Below are 16536 nucleotides of genomic sequence, written 5' to 3'. Positions count from 1 at the left end.
AATACCTACCCTGAAGTAGATAAGTGTGAAGATGGGTGTTCAAAGGGAGGAATGTCTTCACCTCTCCTCCTATGGATCTGACTATAAAACTCGCTGCGGTCTGCTGCAGGAGGAGGAGATCCTGTGTAGCTGCCTGTAGAAGGTGTCAGTGCCATGTGAGGTCTATAACTGGGGCTTCCTCGTCTGCTGCCCTGGCCAGCAGTGCTGCTTTGTGCTGGTGAGGAGGATGGAGAGGACCTTCTGGATAAGCTAACAACAGCAGGAGGCTGCAGGGTAATTTCAGACATCTCCACAGAGATACCTACAGGAAAGATGCCACGGGGCTGCATATTAGGCCGAGGCCGTGGGCGGGATGAAATCTCTGGGGAGTCATGACGGGAACTCATAGGACTCTGAGTCAAAGGGGAGAGTCGGGAAGGCTGTAGAACCACCTGGTGTAAACTGGCCTCAGTCCTTCTGCCTTGCCTGGGGCTGGGTCTGGGCCTGGGTCTAGGTTCGTACCACCTGGTGTCCAGGCTGAATGTGCTTGTGCCACTAGGACCAGCCTGTTTGGCTGATTCAGTGTAAGGCAATGTGGGTGCACTTATACCATGGCTGGTATGCTTTAGCTGCCCATGACTCTGTTGCATAGGTTGATGTGGATGTTTTTGAGAGAGAGAGACAGATCCGCTTGTTTTGCTGGGAGTTTTGCCAGTCCGACTCTTTGGTGCCTCCAGTTGCAGCACGCTATGGTAAGGTGCTGGGACCTGGAATGAGGAAGGGGGGCCACCCCTTGGAAGACCAGCCTTTGGCAGTGTACTCTCGGGTGTATCTTGTTGGTGTGAGAAGATAACTGGAGAGCTTTCAATGCTGCTGATAGACAATTCCTTCCTTCTCCATAGTTCAGGAGACCGCATAGTGGTTGGCGTGTGAGTCAAAGGCAGAGTGCTACTGGAAGCGACCAAGTGATGTATTTCTGTATCTCCTTGATCCGCAGGGAGGGTGGGGTGACCATAAGATCCTTCAGCAAGTAATAGAGGTGAAGACATCACTGAACTGAGGGGACTGATATCCGGCATGTAAAATGGCTGACCATCTTGGTCTGCAGAGCTGCTGCTGAGATAACCATAAAACTGGCTCTGAGGGTAACCTTTAGGAGGCCGCCTGGTCTGACCGGTGGCCTGCAGCCTGGTATCTAAGCCTCCCATGCTTTCGCCTGTTTTCTGGAATGATGGGCTGTATGCTGGTGGCTGTAGGTATGACTCTTGGCTGGATGACAGAGGGGAGAGCTGAGACTTCAAGCCCATGATGGCAGTTGGAGTTAGAGTCTCGTTGTTTTCCTCGTCCGACTGCCGGAACTCAGGGTAGGTGTCCGTCTCTTCTGCGAAAGGAAAGCCCTCAATCCTCCTCGTCTTCAATGATGTCTCCATCTCTGTGGGATCCATGATGAAGCGTCCATCAGGCCCTCTGCTGATAAGTTCGATGGGGGTAGAGACATCAGCCTCGGCCTCATGCTTGGAGACACTGTATTTCCTGCTGGTTATTGCTCGCTTTGTCTTTTTGTACAGGGACATTTCCCTCTCTCTGCCAGGACTCATCATCTTGGCATGTATGGCTTGGGCATCTTCAGAGGAGTCTGATGGAGCTCGCAGTGTTCTGATGCTTTCAGGACTCACCTTTCCTGAGGAAGATCTGAGAGACCAAAATCAGAGGCAACAGTAATCCTGTATACTTTCACGTTTACAAATTTGTTATTGTCCAGTGAAGTAATCCATTAATTTATCGCTGTTGCTGCCAACACTAACATTATCCATTAATAACAGTCATTCTGTCGACTAATTTAATGAGTCATCAGTTAATAAGTTGGAGCAGTTAAAATAAATTTCACGATGCCTTAGCCCTCTTTTGGGAAACATTTTATCATGAGTTAAGCAACAACTTAATAATAATAATGCAATTTAAAATAATAGGGTATTTATAGTTTGATTAATACGTGATATTACAGCAATAGGATAGCAGAACCATTCAGTGGTGAACTAATGGCTCTTTTATGCTGCATAATGATTCGTACCAAAGTACCCAACTTGGCATCTCTTTATGAAAACATAACTAAGTTACCGTAGTATTTTTAAAGGTTTTGAGAACAAAACCTTCAGTGTCCTGTAGGAAAACTCCAAATTATGCAGAGGTTTAACTCTGCTTTATAAAATTTATTAAGATTTAAGAATTTATGTAACTAAGGCAGCCAGACTTCAGTTCACTTGCAACCGGCACAATCAGAGGCTTCATTATGGAATGACCATTTTATTACCCCCTTTCATTAAGGATAAAACAAAGACTAGTGTTAAGTCTTTGACGTGGTTATAATGCCGCAGTCTGGCTACCATCTCTGGGAAAAATGAATCAAGTCAACCACTTCAATTTAGCACAAATGAACAAACACGGATAGAACTATAAAAGGGGCTGGTTACTTACGGGGATTCCACACTCTTTCGGCAGTGTGTTATTGACAGAGGAGGATCTGGAGGAGAACAAGCATGCACATTAAACAGCTATAAGGGAATCAAGTTTAGTGTTATAAAATACTTTTTGTGCAAGAGGTATGACTATAGTTCAGACACATCAAGGTTATCACAATTCAGTGGAACACCAAAGAGAAATCATACGGTTATGACTGACTTTATGTGATAGTGAGAAATGGAGGATAACGAGTCATCATCCGATTTTACACCGATCAAGGTTTTTCTTTCCATTGGAGAGATGTATCGTGGGTTATTGACTTGTTCAATCAAATTCCTCCACATTGGCATCTCGAGGTGATCACTGACCAAAAAGCTTAACTGAAGCAGCCATATTTACATTGCAAAAGGAGGGCAAAGGCTTCTCTACAAAACTTCAAGTCAGGAATGTAATGGAATACTCAGTGACTGCCTGGGATGATTGTGGCTGCAACAATCAAGAAGCTCATATATCCAGAACAGAGCAATCTGCTTGATCTGAGCCCCAGGCCTTGAACTCCATAATGACCCTCTTCACTACCCCTCCAGTGTATCTGATCTACACGATGCATTGCAGCAATTTACTAAGGTTATTTCAGCAGCATTTCCCAGTCTCATGACTTCAACCAACTGGAAGGATAAGAGTCGGAATGCCTTGGGAATGTTATCCCCTGAGAGGTCTTCACACCAAATTGACTTGGGTTTGTATCGCCATTCCGTCATCGTCACTGGATCAATATTCTGGAATTCCCTATACCGAATATTGGGGAAACACCAAAAAGCACAAGGGGTTTAAGGGAATAGGTTCACCACCACCTTCTCACACAACTAGTGATTGGCAATAAATGTACCCTTGCCGGAACTCCCACTGAGGACCAGTAAATAAACCCAGAACCGATGGGAAGTGCACCCAAAACAGTGACTCCAAAATTACTGCTCTGTAATAGTATAAATATCTCAGGTTTTAGGCTTAAATATCAAGTTTTAAGCATTATAAAATGCATGAAATATCTTCCTCATTTTTTTTTCAAAAGAGTTGAAATAAAAACAGCGTAGTTATTTTAATTTCTGATTCCGGCAGAGAAGTTTTTTTTAAAAAATCTACTGAAAAGGAAGAATCTTTCATTGTTAAATAACCTGTTAATGATGTCAAGATTTAATTGAAAATAAATCTCTTCACTTCTGTCCTATGTCAAATGATTGATTGTAATGTGAACCAGGACTTAACTGGCAGTCTACACCATAACTCACCAATCACGCTTCATTTCATACGGTTTGGATTTTGATAAAATGCTGCAGTGTTGTGCATCTATAATTGTGTTCAAATTCTCAGAAGCAGGGCCCAGCCAACCTAACCTAGCCTTTTCTCGTTTTGCACTGTCGCTGAATACTATACCAGAAAATAAAGTAAAAGTTAAAGTATTTCAAATATCAGATTGTTGGGGACTTCTTAACTGCTTCTATCAAGAGGACACTTTCTATTAAACAGAAAGCAAATAAAACCATCTGCTTGCTGTAATTATTTTCATTCGGAAACATATTAGATGATCACTGGATAAAAACACATCCATTGTGAAATAACTTTGTTTTATTAAAGACACCTACAAGTTGACAAGTAAAAATACTTTCATTCATCTCACACTGTTTATGACCTCAGGAAGTCCCAAGGCACCTTACAACCAATTAAGTACTTCTGTAGTGACGTCACTTTTGTGAAATAGGAAAAATAGTAGCTAGTCCTGATCCTCCTTTATCAATCTGACTACCCTGGTTTTCTCTTGTTCTTCATACATTTTCACCTAATTCTAGTTCCTGTGTAGTGCTTTAGATGTGTGATAACCCCTATGATCTGCATGGGGAATCACTAATTGACCTCCCAGTTGGACTCGTTGAATACGAGTGATTGGTAATTAGCCAACCAAGTGAAACTCGTATACCGAACCTTGTATAAAGCAAGACCTCGAGTGAGTCCATTATCCTTTTAGGATGAGACCTGATGTGTCTACCACAGGCTTGTGGTTATTGTTTATTTTCATTTTGTGCAATAAAAGATAGATACATTTTTGAACAGTAAAGGAATTAAGGGTTATGGTGAGCGGGCGGGTAAGTGGAGCTGAGTCCACGAAAAGATCAACCATTATTTTATTGAATAGCAGAGCGGGCTCGAGGGGCCAGATGGCCTACTCCTGCTCCTAGTTCTTATGTTCTTATGTTCTTAAAGCACGATTCCTTCACAGCCGACTCCTGGAGTTATTATAAGATGGTAAAGATGGTGGTCTATTGTTCCAAATCGCTCGCTACAAGGTCATTGGATGTGAATGCGTATCTGAAGGGGCCTTCTGATGGAGGAATACCCCACTTCCTGCCTGAGATTGAGGGTGAGAACAATTTCCAGTTTCCGATCCTCCGTCATTGGGTGTCCGCTGGCCTAAACATTGAGGCTGGGCAGGAAAAGGCCCTTACATGGCCACTTAAGGGCCTTAATTGGGGCATGGGTGGGCTACCCTCTCCCCTGAGGCTCTGTCTGTCCCACTGTTATACCGTGTTCAGTTTGGGGTGAGCGGGATCTTGGAGGGAATCCCCTCCATGCAACTTTACACTCCCCTCCCCGCCCTGCCCCACCTCAGAACCAGCTGCGGGGGGAGGGAGAGCGGGGGGTAAAATTCTGGCCTATGCATGTTTTAGAAATCCTATTTAAACTCCGGCTAATTTGCAGGCTGAGAGTTCAACTCTTTCACATCTCAAACCAGGTGATGGATTTGTTCAGATCCAATGAAGTAACAAGGAATTGAAGAAGGGTGACCAGCTTCAAACAGACCTACTTTCAATAACACACCATCCACAATCAAAATCAATGAACTGATTGAATTAAATATGATTTTAAACAGGATACAACCTACAAAATAAAGGAAAGATGCTCCAACTATTGAATAGAAGCTGCATTGAGACAATTAGTATTTCTGGAGACTGGTCACCATTCTGAGTGAAAGACTTTCAACTGAAGATGTCTCCTGGATTGTTCCAAATTGGTTTTAAGACACAGCGGATTTTAAAGGTTAGCAACATGATAAATTATTGAGTCTTATGCAGTGAATCAAAGAATATCTGAGCACTTGCTGCCCGTAAAATCTGAATATTCATTGTTTAGCTTTTGTTTCAGTAAAAATCTTAATTCTTTGATCAGGCCCAATACCTTTCATCCCCATTTCCCTCTTCACAGATTCCCAGAGAACGTTATGTGACCGAAAGATTGGATGAGTCTTCCAGGCTACTGCCAATACGGCCTGAATCAATTCCAGGATCAGTAAAAGATTGGTTCAGTGGAAACGTGCATCCTCTGTCCTGACATTAGGAGCTGGATTTTTAGCCCTTGCTTGGTCTGAGATCAGAGACGGTTGGGAAGTATAAATATAATCCCACCAGCTGGCATGCCTCCTTTTTATGGAGGCAAGATAAGAGAGCGACAGGATATCCAATTGTTCTCCAGGTTCCTGCGAGCGATGGTGGAGGTGGTGGTTGGGGGGGAGTTGTAGAGAGATCATTCAGTTGCCTAGAGGCAGCCTCCTGAAGGTAGATCAGGGCACCAGTGCTCCACACAGGTCTAGAGGCCTTCCATACCTGCCTGGGTTGCCACAGGCTGCCTGTAGAGGGCATTTCCCCCCCCCCCCACTAACTCCCCCCCCGTGACCCCACCCAACCCAAACTCTCTGAGCAGATACTGGTCACCTAACTGCAAAAGTCATTTTTTAAAATTGAAGATCTAAATAAGATAGAGACAGGGTACCTCCATCTTGGCAATCCCTCTCTCTAACTTACCTTCCAGTGTTGCCAGCTCCTCCTTTCAAGCTAGAGGGCCTCTGATTGGTCACCGAGGTTTGAGAGCCCACCTGCTGTCATTTATTGGACTGGGAAACTTGTCTCTCAGTTAATGAAGGGTGCACTTCAGTGAAAATCACAACATGACTCTTTGTCCTGGGAGGAGGGAATGCATCTTGGAAATACACCCAACCTCTGGAGGGAATATTCACCTAGGTTTGCACTTAATTCCTTACTAGGTAGCATGGGTGGCATCAGGAACTTGATGGAATAAGGTTATGGAGCTATATCCTTGCACTGCATATCTGTACTCCAATGTGGTGCACCACAAACCTTACTCATTGAGTGGTGGAAATCGTGATTTCCAGAAAGCATAAGTGCCTCTCTATAGAGTGTCACTTGTATACTTTCCTAATGAAAGCCTTTGAAAAGACAGCTCCGACTTACCCCTCTTTCTCTTATTCTTCCGCTTCCGCTGCCTGTTAACAAAGCAAGCAGCTAAGGTACTGAACAAAATGGCTGCTGCCAGGAAACAGATGGTGGCAACAATCCCAGCCACAACTGGACGGGCTAGGCCTTCCTCGGGCACTTCAGGTGGTGGAAAGACATCTAAAAAGAACAGCGAATAAGAAAAGACTAAGCAACAATTAATTTACTGTCTTTACATTTGAACAATCTCCAACAACCCTGAGGCCATGATTGTAGAGATGCCGGCGTTGGACTGGGGTGGGCACAGTAAGAAGTCTCACAACACCAGGTTAAAGTCCAACAGATTTACTTAAGATCACAAGCTTTTGGAGCGCCGCTCCTTCCTCAGGTGAGTGGAGAGTTGGTTCACAAACACAGCATATATAGGCAAAGACACAATTGCAAGATAATGGTTGGAATGCGAGTCTTTACAGGTAATCAGATGTACCTTTATAGGTACAGACAGTATGAGTGGAGAGAGGGATAATCACAGGTTAAAGCGGTCTGAATTTTCTCAAGCCAGGACAGTTTGTAGGATTTTGCAAGCCCAGGCCAAATGGTGGGGGTTACATGTAGTCTGACATGAACCCAAGATCCCAGTTGAGGCTGTCCTAATGCATGCGGAACTTGGCTATCAGTTTCTACTAGGCGATTCTGCGTTGTCGTATATCTTGAAGGTCGTCTTGGAGAATGCTTACCCGAAGATCGGAGGCTGAATGCCCTTGACTGCTGAAGTGTTCCCCGACTGGAAAGGAGCACTCCTGCCTGGTGATTGTTGTGCGGTGTCCGTTTATCCGTTGTCGTAGTGTCTGCATGGTCTCGCTGATGTACCATGCTTTGGAACATCCTTTCCTGCAACGTATGAGGTAGACAATGTTGGCCCAGTTGCATGAGTATATACCGTGTACCTGGTGGGTGGTGTTCCCACATGTGATGGTAGTATCCGTGTCGATGATCCGGCACGTCTTGCAGAAGTTGCCACGTCAGGGTTGTGTGGTATCATGGTCGCTGTTCTCCTAAGGGCTGGGTAGTTAGCTGCGAACAATGGTCTGTTTGAGGTTGTTTGAAGACAAGTAGTTGGGGTTGTGGGGATGGCCTTGGTGAGGTGTTCGTCTTCATCAATGACACGTTGAAGGCGCCAAAGAAGATGTCGTAGTTTCTCCACTCCGGGGAAGTACTGGACGACGAAGGGTACTCTGTCAGTCGTGTCCCGTGTTTGGCTTCTGAGGAGGTTGGTGTGGTTTTTCACTGTGGCGCGTCGGAACAGTCTTTCTTTGTGAACTAACCTTCACTCATCTGATGAAGGAGCAGCGCTCCGAAAGCTCGTGATTCCAAATAAACCTGTTGGACGTTAACCTGGTGTTGTGAGACTTCTTACTGAACCCTGAGGCCAACAGAGTTTCCATCCTTTAGAAGGGACATGTGTGCGTCTCACCTGAACTAGAAACCCCAACTATGTTACTTGGCTCACTGATCAGGTCCTGCATGACAGCCATCACACGAAATTCATACCAGGAGTCCTGACAAAAAGAGAAAGAAAAAATCTGCATCTCATTTCTGTCATTTGCTTCAAGTAGCACAGTTCCTGATGAATGGGAAAGATGCAAAGAACAATGAGGGTGACAACACAGTAAGAGTCACGAGAAGGGATCAGGAAAAGAAACTTGCAGGATATGGCTAAATCAATGCAAAATGTTTCAACAATTGTATTAGGAAAAGTTGGTGGTTTGGGTCACTGCACGTTCTCCCCGTATCTGCGTGGATTTTCTCCCACAGTCTGCAAGACATGCAGGTTAGATGCATTGGCCATGCTAAATTCTCCCTCAGTGTACCCGAACAGGCGCCTGAGTGTGACGACTAGGGGACTTTGACAGTAACTTCATTACAGTGTGGGTAAGCCTGCTTGTGACACAAATAAACAAACTTTAAGGAGAGGGACTCACCAAAGTTAATTAAACAAAATAACAGTAATGAAGAAACTAATGGCAGTGAAAGTTAAAAATCCCCAGAAGCAGATAGTTTGCATTCCAAGGTTTAAAGGATATAGGTGAGAATATTGCAGATAGTCGTTTGGTGGTATCATAGAATACCTACAGTACAGAAGGACGCCATTCGGCCATTCAAGCCTGCACCGATAACAATCCCACCCTATCCCCCTAATCCCACATATTTAGCCTGCTAATCCCGCCAAAACTAGGGTCAATTTAGCATGGCCAATCAACCTAACCTGCATATCTTTGGACTGTGGGAGGAAACTGGAGCATCTGGAGGAAACCCACGCAGACACGGGGAGAACGTGAAAACTCCACACAGACAGTGACCCAATTGAACCCGGGTCCCTGGCGCTGTGAGGCAGCAGTGCTAACCACTGTGCCACCGTGCCACCTGGTATAGAACTTGAGTATTGCTGAAAAAAATACATGCTCTCTAAGCTTCTCATCTTGCACTCATCAGGATAGATCACAAGATTATCATCCTCATGTCCACACATTGCAACTTTTTCAATGAAACTAAAGCTTGGGGGACAGCCATTACCTGGTTCATTCCTCATGGCAATGCCCTGACCAATCAGGGTCAACATGCCTGGTTTGAATTTGAAAATAAACTTGGCAGTTAACTGCTCCCTGCTGTATTCTCCATGGCAATGCCTCTACCAATCAGTTACAGCCAGCTAATCTGAACTCTCTTCTCATGCAGTATAAATTGTTATGATCCTTACTATTGGTATTCTGTCCTGATGAGTGCAAAGTGAAAAGCTTAAACAGCATGTCTTTTTTTCAGCAATATTGCAGGCTGTCTAACCATAAACTCCCAAAGTTTTCTCACTTTGGTGACCACTCATTTAATTTTGAAAATTGTGCAAACCACTCCACCTATTATGAAAGATGGGAAAGAAGGAACCCAGAGAAATTTAAACTAGTTGGCTTAACATCTATTCACGGGAAATTGCTAGAGTCCATAATTAAGAATAAAGTTACTGAACGTTTTGAACATTTTCAGCTGATCATAAAGAGTCAGCATGGATTTGTAAAGTGTAGATCATGCCTGATAAGCCAAATGTTTCAAGAGGTGGCTGATGTAATGGATAGGGGAATATCTAAGAATTTTATTCATGTGGACTTCCATCAGGCATTTGATAAAATCCATCAGAAGAGACTTAGCTAAAGTGGAGCTCATGAATTAATGACCGATTTAGGAAATTGGCTGAGGAACAGAACACGAGAGAGTTGGGATAATGTGCAAATAATTCTAATTGGCAGGATGTGACTAGTGATGTCCTGCAAGGATCTGTCCTGGGCTCTCAACTATTCACCATATTTATTAATAACCTAGAAAATCAAACAACAAATCCAAATCAGCCAAAAACACAATGACAGGCAGCATTTGAAGCAGTGTAAATGGAAGCATAAAATTACAAAGAGGACTTGGTGGATTAAGTGAATGGAATTCAGCTCTGGCAAATGTAAGATCATCACTTTGGAACTAAAAGTGTTGGAAGAGGGTACTTTCGAAATGGTGAAATGCTGGGGGCCATGGAGGTCCAAAGAGACTGGGGTGGGGAAGTGGAGGGGAGGATGTGGGGAGGGGGAGGGGGGTTTTCAGGTACAAAAGTTGTCAAAACGTCATGTGCAGGTCCAGAAAATAATCAAAAAGGCTTATGGAAAATTATCTGGTGGACTAAACTATGAATTAGTACAACACAAAGCCCTGATTAGACCACACCAGGAGGAGTGTGAGCAGTTCTGGGCACCACACCTGAGGAAGGATATTTTGACCTTGGATGAAGTGCATCTTAAATTTATCTGAATGATACCTGGACTGTGAGGATTAAATTACGCGGAGAGATTACACAAACTAGAGTTGCATTCCCTGGAATTTAGAGTGTTAAGGGGTGATTTGATCAAAGGTTTTAAGATACTAATGGGAACAGATAAGGTAGATAGAAGGAAACTCTTTCCACTGGTTGGGGCATCTATGGCTAGGGGTGTAGAACTATAGAAACATTATGGTGCAGAAGGAGGCCATTCAGTCCATCGTGTCTGTGCCATCCAAAAAGAAAAAGCAGAAACTAATGGCTCATTTTAATCCCACTTTATACACTACAGTCTGCAAATTAGAGTCAGATCATTTTTAGGAGTAAGTTAGCAAACAATTTTATGGACAAAAGGTGGTAGAAGGCTGAACTCTCTTTGGCAAATGGCAAACGTTGCTACATCAGTTATCCATAAATTAATGGATGTTTGTTAACTGAAGGTATAAAGGGATATTGGAAAAGCAATGTTAGATGAATTTTGGCTGCAGATCAGCTGTGAACTCATTCAATGGACAAGCAGGCTTGAGGATTAAATGATTCATCCTCAAGGTATACAGTCTAGGAAACAAAGATGGAAAATAATGTGTTTTGTCACAAATATTTAATTTTACTTTGCATAGTTCACCAAAGCCACCCCTCCCAGCCTGACCTGTCAAGAGATTGATGCTAGGGTAAGTCAACAACTCCGCTATTATTGTATTATGTCAGGCTGTTTGAAGGCAAATGAGATGGACCTTGGTCTGTTATTATCAAGCAACTCCTATGCTTCTCTCTGCCTCTGAGCTGCATACACTGCAGCAGGCACGAGAGCAAGCCTTTGCAATGTCACTTTGCCACACATCACCATGGAAATGGGGTCAGTCTGCAGACGGGTGCAGAACCAGTTCAACTTAGTTTTCCAAGTGGATGAGCACTTATGAATAATTTTACTCCCTTGTGTTGAGAATACCGAACAGATTATCTGTGGTAGACTCAGAGCGATAGTTTTTGAGGCTTGTCTGCACAGAAATGAAGTTGGCAGTCCCCTCCCCACTTCCGAATAAGGGGGGAATGACTGACCTATTCCTGCCATCGCTGTGGCCACTGCAACCTTCCCTTGGGTGCATACAGCTGGGTGTCTCGGGTGGGTAGCTTATTTAAAATGATGCAAGTAGCAGCCTGTTTACGCTGTTAGGGGAGTACAGGGAGGATCGCCTGGTCTGCCCAGAATCAACAGCCAATCGAGCCAAAGAGGAGCTGGCAGGTAAGTTTCCGGTCATTCTTGTGGGACCAGGAGGTGCAGCCGTGCTTCTCCAGGCTCTCCGAGACCTGGCCCAGTCCACTGCTCCTCTGGTTCCCCCATACATTAACCTCTCCTCTTCAGGATCAGAAACCAACCAGGGTGCTCCTTGCTGCATTAAACTTCATAAACAATTGATTTTTTAAAAAATATATTCATTCGTGGGACATGGACAGCATTTATTGCCCATCCCTAGTTGCCCTTGTTCAGAGGACAGTTGAGAGTCAACCACATTGCTGTGGCTCTGGAGTCACATGTGGGCCGGACTAGGTAAGGGCAGCAGATTTCCTTCCCTAAAGGACAAGTGGAGCAAAACATATATGGATAACTTTGCTTGCTAATTGAAAATAATTGCAGCGTGATTGAAAAGAAAATATTAATGCATTAGGCGATCGTCATTATTTAATATTCACGAAAAAATATTTACTTCGTTCGTCCAGCCACCGTGAATTTTGTTCAGATTGTTTTAGAAAAGGATTGGCAATGACTTACCAGAGATAACTCCTTGGTCAGCAGCTCAGTTTCAGTGCCTGGTATTGCGTCGTCTAGAATTTCCCACCTATCTCCCAGACGGAATTCCATGATATAATGGTCAATTGGATAGCTACGGTTGGCCGGTGAGAGCCAAGACAGCAACACTCCTTGGTGTGTTCGATTGGCTGTTAGGCACCTTGGTGGAGAAAGCAGCACCAGTGGTTCTCGGGTCGTAACAGGGAAAGCTGAAAGAATAATCAAGGTGATAAACTCGTGAGCTGCAAGTATCATGAAGCACTTCCCAAAGTTGCTGGTCAAAGCACAGCCCTTGACACGCATTACTCATTTTGTTGCTTAGAAATCCATTATTGCTCACATATTTCCACCACATGTTTTGCTGCCCTATTCTTGTTGGGCCACTATTGTCATTGGGAATGATGGCTGAGCAGGATTGTCGAGTGTTTGTTCGGACTATCGATGTTCAAATGAACTTAAGTTGAATCTAACTTTTGTCTTAATCCTTTACTGATCTCAGACTTAGACAATTGTTTTAAAGTTTATTTATTAGTCACAAGTAGGCTTACATTAACACTGCAATGAAGTTACTGTGAAATTCCCCTAGTCACCCCAATGCACCTAACCAGCACGTCTTTCAGAATGTGGGAGGAAACCGGAGCACCCGGAGGAAACCCACGCAGACATGGGGAGAACGTGCGAACTGCACACAGACAGTGACCCAAGCTGGAATTGAATCCAGATCCCTGACGCTGTAAGGCAGCAGTGCTAACCACTGTGCCACCATGCCGAATTGTACTCGTGGTTTTAATTTTATTTGAAAAACACGGCAAGTGTGTAGTGTCCTGAGCAGCTGCAATTGAATATTTTAGAAAGCTTTCATATAAAAAAGTGAGAAAAATCAAAGCCTCGTAGACATCCCAAGCTTTCGATGGGTTAAAAGCATTTTTCTTCCTTCATGGGATGTGGGCATTGTTGGCTAGGACAGCATTTGCTACCCACCCCTAACTGCCCTTGAACTGAGTGTTTTGCTCAGTCATTGCAGAGTCAACCACAGCTTTGGAGTCACTAAAATGAAAAATTACAAAAAAATCCAGGCAGAACAGAGGTTTAAGTATAATTTCAACATTGTGAAATTATGTCTGTGAGAAGGATGTTGCTTAGTTGGAACTGAAATAACACTAAGTCAGAAAGTTACCAGGCTGGGCAAGATAGCAGATATCCTTCCCTAAAGGCCATTTGTGAACCAGAACCATTTTTAGAACAATCAATATTACCTCGCTGATCAGCCTGACTGAAAGATTTAATATTCCATTTAATGACTGAAGTTAAATTATACCAGCTGCCATGGTGAGGTTTGAACCCATGTCTCTAGAGTGTTAGCCTGGGCTTCTGGATTGCGAATCCAATAACATTGGCATTATGTTACCTGTTGCAATCATGCAGTGGAACTCTGAGCCATATGGACCATAAAGATCCAACTTCCAAATGGATCTTCAGCCAATCTCAACTGAGGTTCAAATTGCCTTCAAGATATTCAAACAGGAAAATTCATCTAGGTTTAGACCTTATTTTGCAATGTGTGTTTTGGGCATTGATTACAGGCATGACTTGGCACTATTTTAGCACTTGCCTGACATGATAAAAAATTCTGCCGAACCTCATCACCTGTAGCATAAAGCTAAATTTTTAAATATTTCCCATAAACATTGAAAAATTTATCCTACAGGCAGTCAGTATGTCTGGAGGGAATATAGCTCAGATGCTTGGAGGGTAGGATAAATACTCATTTTAGTCATGTTGTGTTTGTTAATAGGGAGCTAATGGACTTTACACAAAAGGGCCCCTAGGATTTTTGATTAAAGGAATGGAATGTGGGTTTAGGTAGGCAGAGCCATGTGATTATGTGGTTTGTGGGAGGAGTAGGTCTGCAGAAGAGGGAAACAGCTTTTCAGTTCTAGCTGGGAATTGTTTGAAGGCAAGAGCAAGCTGCACTGAAACTTATTTTCTCTCTGAAAGCTTCAAGGCTGCCCACATTCATTATAGCAAGTATATTAATGATTGCCAACTGTATTTAAAGTGGCATTTATGTCTGTAAGAGGGATGTTGCTTATTTGGAACAGAAACAGTGATAAGTTAGAAATTAAAGTTGTTTCCTTTCATTTTTAAATATTGTTCAACTGTTAATAGTTCAGCTGCTTCATTTATTAGTTATATTTAAACTGTGTTATTAATTAAGATTTTTTTCTATAAAAGATTCCTGATTTATCAGTGGAATTGCTCCTGGAGTGAAGCACCGTATCCTCACATTTATGTCAAAATAGAAACATTGTTGGGGTCTAATCTGGCTTCACAATATATCTTGGGATCCTGGTCTAACACAAAACACCTAATAATATTTTAATTGTTCCTACAAAGCAAGTCCCAGAACAAATTTATTGACTAATAATATGAAAGTCAATGTTGTGACATGACTGATTGATTATGAGAGGAATGCTTATCCTATGATAGTACTTATATCTCTCACCCTAGATACATCCTCATGAATAATGCAGCTGATCACTGTGAGGCAGACAGGGAGGAGTGTACAGGAGGTCAGGATCACTGTGAACCAGATTGGGAGGAGTATGTAACAGTTTGGGATCACAGTTAATTTGATAACTTGTCAGGACTGGATGATATAAAGGAGGCAGTGGCATAGTGGTACTGTCGCTGGACTAGTAATCCAGGGACCCAAGGGAATGCTCTGGGGACCTGGGTTCAAATCCCACCATAGCAGATAGTGAAATTTGAATAAAATAAAAATCTGGAATTAAAAATTTAACAGTGACCATTAAGTCATTGTTGATTGTTGTAAAGACCTATCTGATTCATTAATGTCCTTCAGGGAAGGAAAATCTGGTCTACATGTGACTCCAAATCCACAATAATATGGTGACTCTTAAATGCCCTCAAGGATGGGCAATAAATGCCGGCCCAGCCAGTGACACCCACATGCCATGAACAAATTTTTAAAAAATGCATGCAAGGGCATTGCAGAAAGTGAAAATAGAAATTGTGAAGTCACTGGTTGTAATTTGTCAGTTTTCCTTAAACTCAAGGTGGTGCCAGAGGACTGGAGAATTGCAAAGCTTACACCCTTGTTCAAAAAAGGGTGTAAAAATAAGCTCAGCAACTACAGGCCAGTGAGTTTAACTTTGATGGTGGGAAGGCATCTGGAAACAATAAATGGAACAAAAACAATACTTACTTGGGCGCATGGGGGTTAATTAAGGAAAGTAAGTATTGTTTTAAGGTCAAGTTTAAATAACTTGCTTGATGAGGTTATCAAGAGGGTTGATGAGGATAATGCTGTCGATGCAATGTGCATGGATTTCCAAAAGGCATTTGATAAAGTGCCACACAATGGGTTTGTGAGCAAAGTTAGAATTCACAGAATAAAAGGGACAGTCGCAATATGGATACAAAATTGGTTGAGTGACAGGAAACAGAGAGTAGCAGTGAATGGTTGTTTCTCAGGCTAGAGGAAGATTTATAGTGGAATCGGTGTTAAGTTCTTCCAGATATAATGACCTAGACCTTGGTGTACAGGGCACAATTTCAAAATTTGCAGATGGTATGAAACTTGGATATATTGTGAACCTTGTGGAGGATAGTGTAGAACTTTGAAAGGACATGAACAGGGTGGTGGAATGTTTCAGACAAAATAAAGGGGTGGCATGGTGGCACAATGGTTAGCACTGCTGCCTCACAGCCCCAGGGACCCGGGTTCGATTCCTGGCTTGGGTCACTGTCTGTGTGGAGTTTGCGCATTCTCCCCATGTCTGCGTGGGTTTCCTCCGGGTACTTCGGTTTCCTCCCACAGTCTGAAAGACATGCTAGTTAGGTGCATTGACTCGAACAGGTTCCGGAGTGTGGCGACTAGGGGAATTTCACAGTAACTTCATTGCACTGCTAATGTAAGCTTTACTTGTGATTAATGAATAAACTGTACTTTAAAGGGTACGATTCTAAAGGAGATGCAAATGCACAAGGCACTGGATGTATATGTGCACAAATCACTGAAGGTGACAGCACAGGTTGAGAGTGTGGTAACTGAACAATTCAGCACCCTGGGCTCCTTTAATAGGTGCGTAAAGTACAAAAGCAAAGAAGATATACTAAACCTGTATAGAACACTGGTTTCGCTTCAT

General features: G+C 43.2%; 1 protein-coding gene across 1 annotated transcript in view; it reads right to left on the bottom strand.

The window, feature by feature from the left end:
- Positions 1-16536, bottom strand: part of igsf9bb (immunoglobulin superfamily, member 9Bb) — a 683212-nt gene that overhangs the window by 41599 nt on the left and 625077 nt on the right. The window contains exons 15-19 of the mRNA XM_078198934.1: positions 12347-12573; positions 8197-8281; positions 6741-6902; positions 2455-2500; positions 62-1671 (exon numbers count right to left, since the gene is read on the bottom strand). Coding sequence (XP_078055060.1) covers positions 62-1671; positions 2455-2500; positions 6741-6902; positions 8197-8281; positions 12347-12573 — 2130 coding nt within the window. The remainder of the gene's footprint in view (positions 1-61; positions 1672-2454; positions 2501-6740; positions 6903-8196; positions 8282-12346; positions 12574-16536) is intronic.

This window comes from Mustelus asterias, chromosome 27, assembly GCF_964213995.1.
Source record: "Mustelus asterias chromosome 27, sMusAst1.hap1.1, whole genome shotgun sequence".
Classification (NCBI taxonomy): domain Eukaryota; kingdom Metazoa; phylum Chordata; class Chondrichthyes; order Carcharhiniformes; family Triakidae; genus Mustelus; species Mustelus asterias.
The sequence above is the reverse complement of the archived record's forward strand: the minus strand, read 5'-3'. Positions and strand labels throughout refer to the sequence as shown.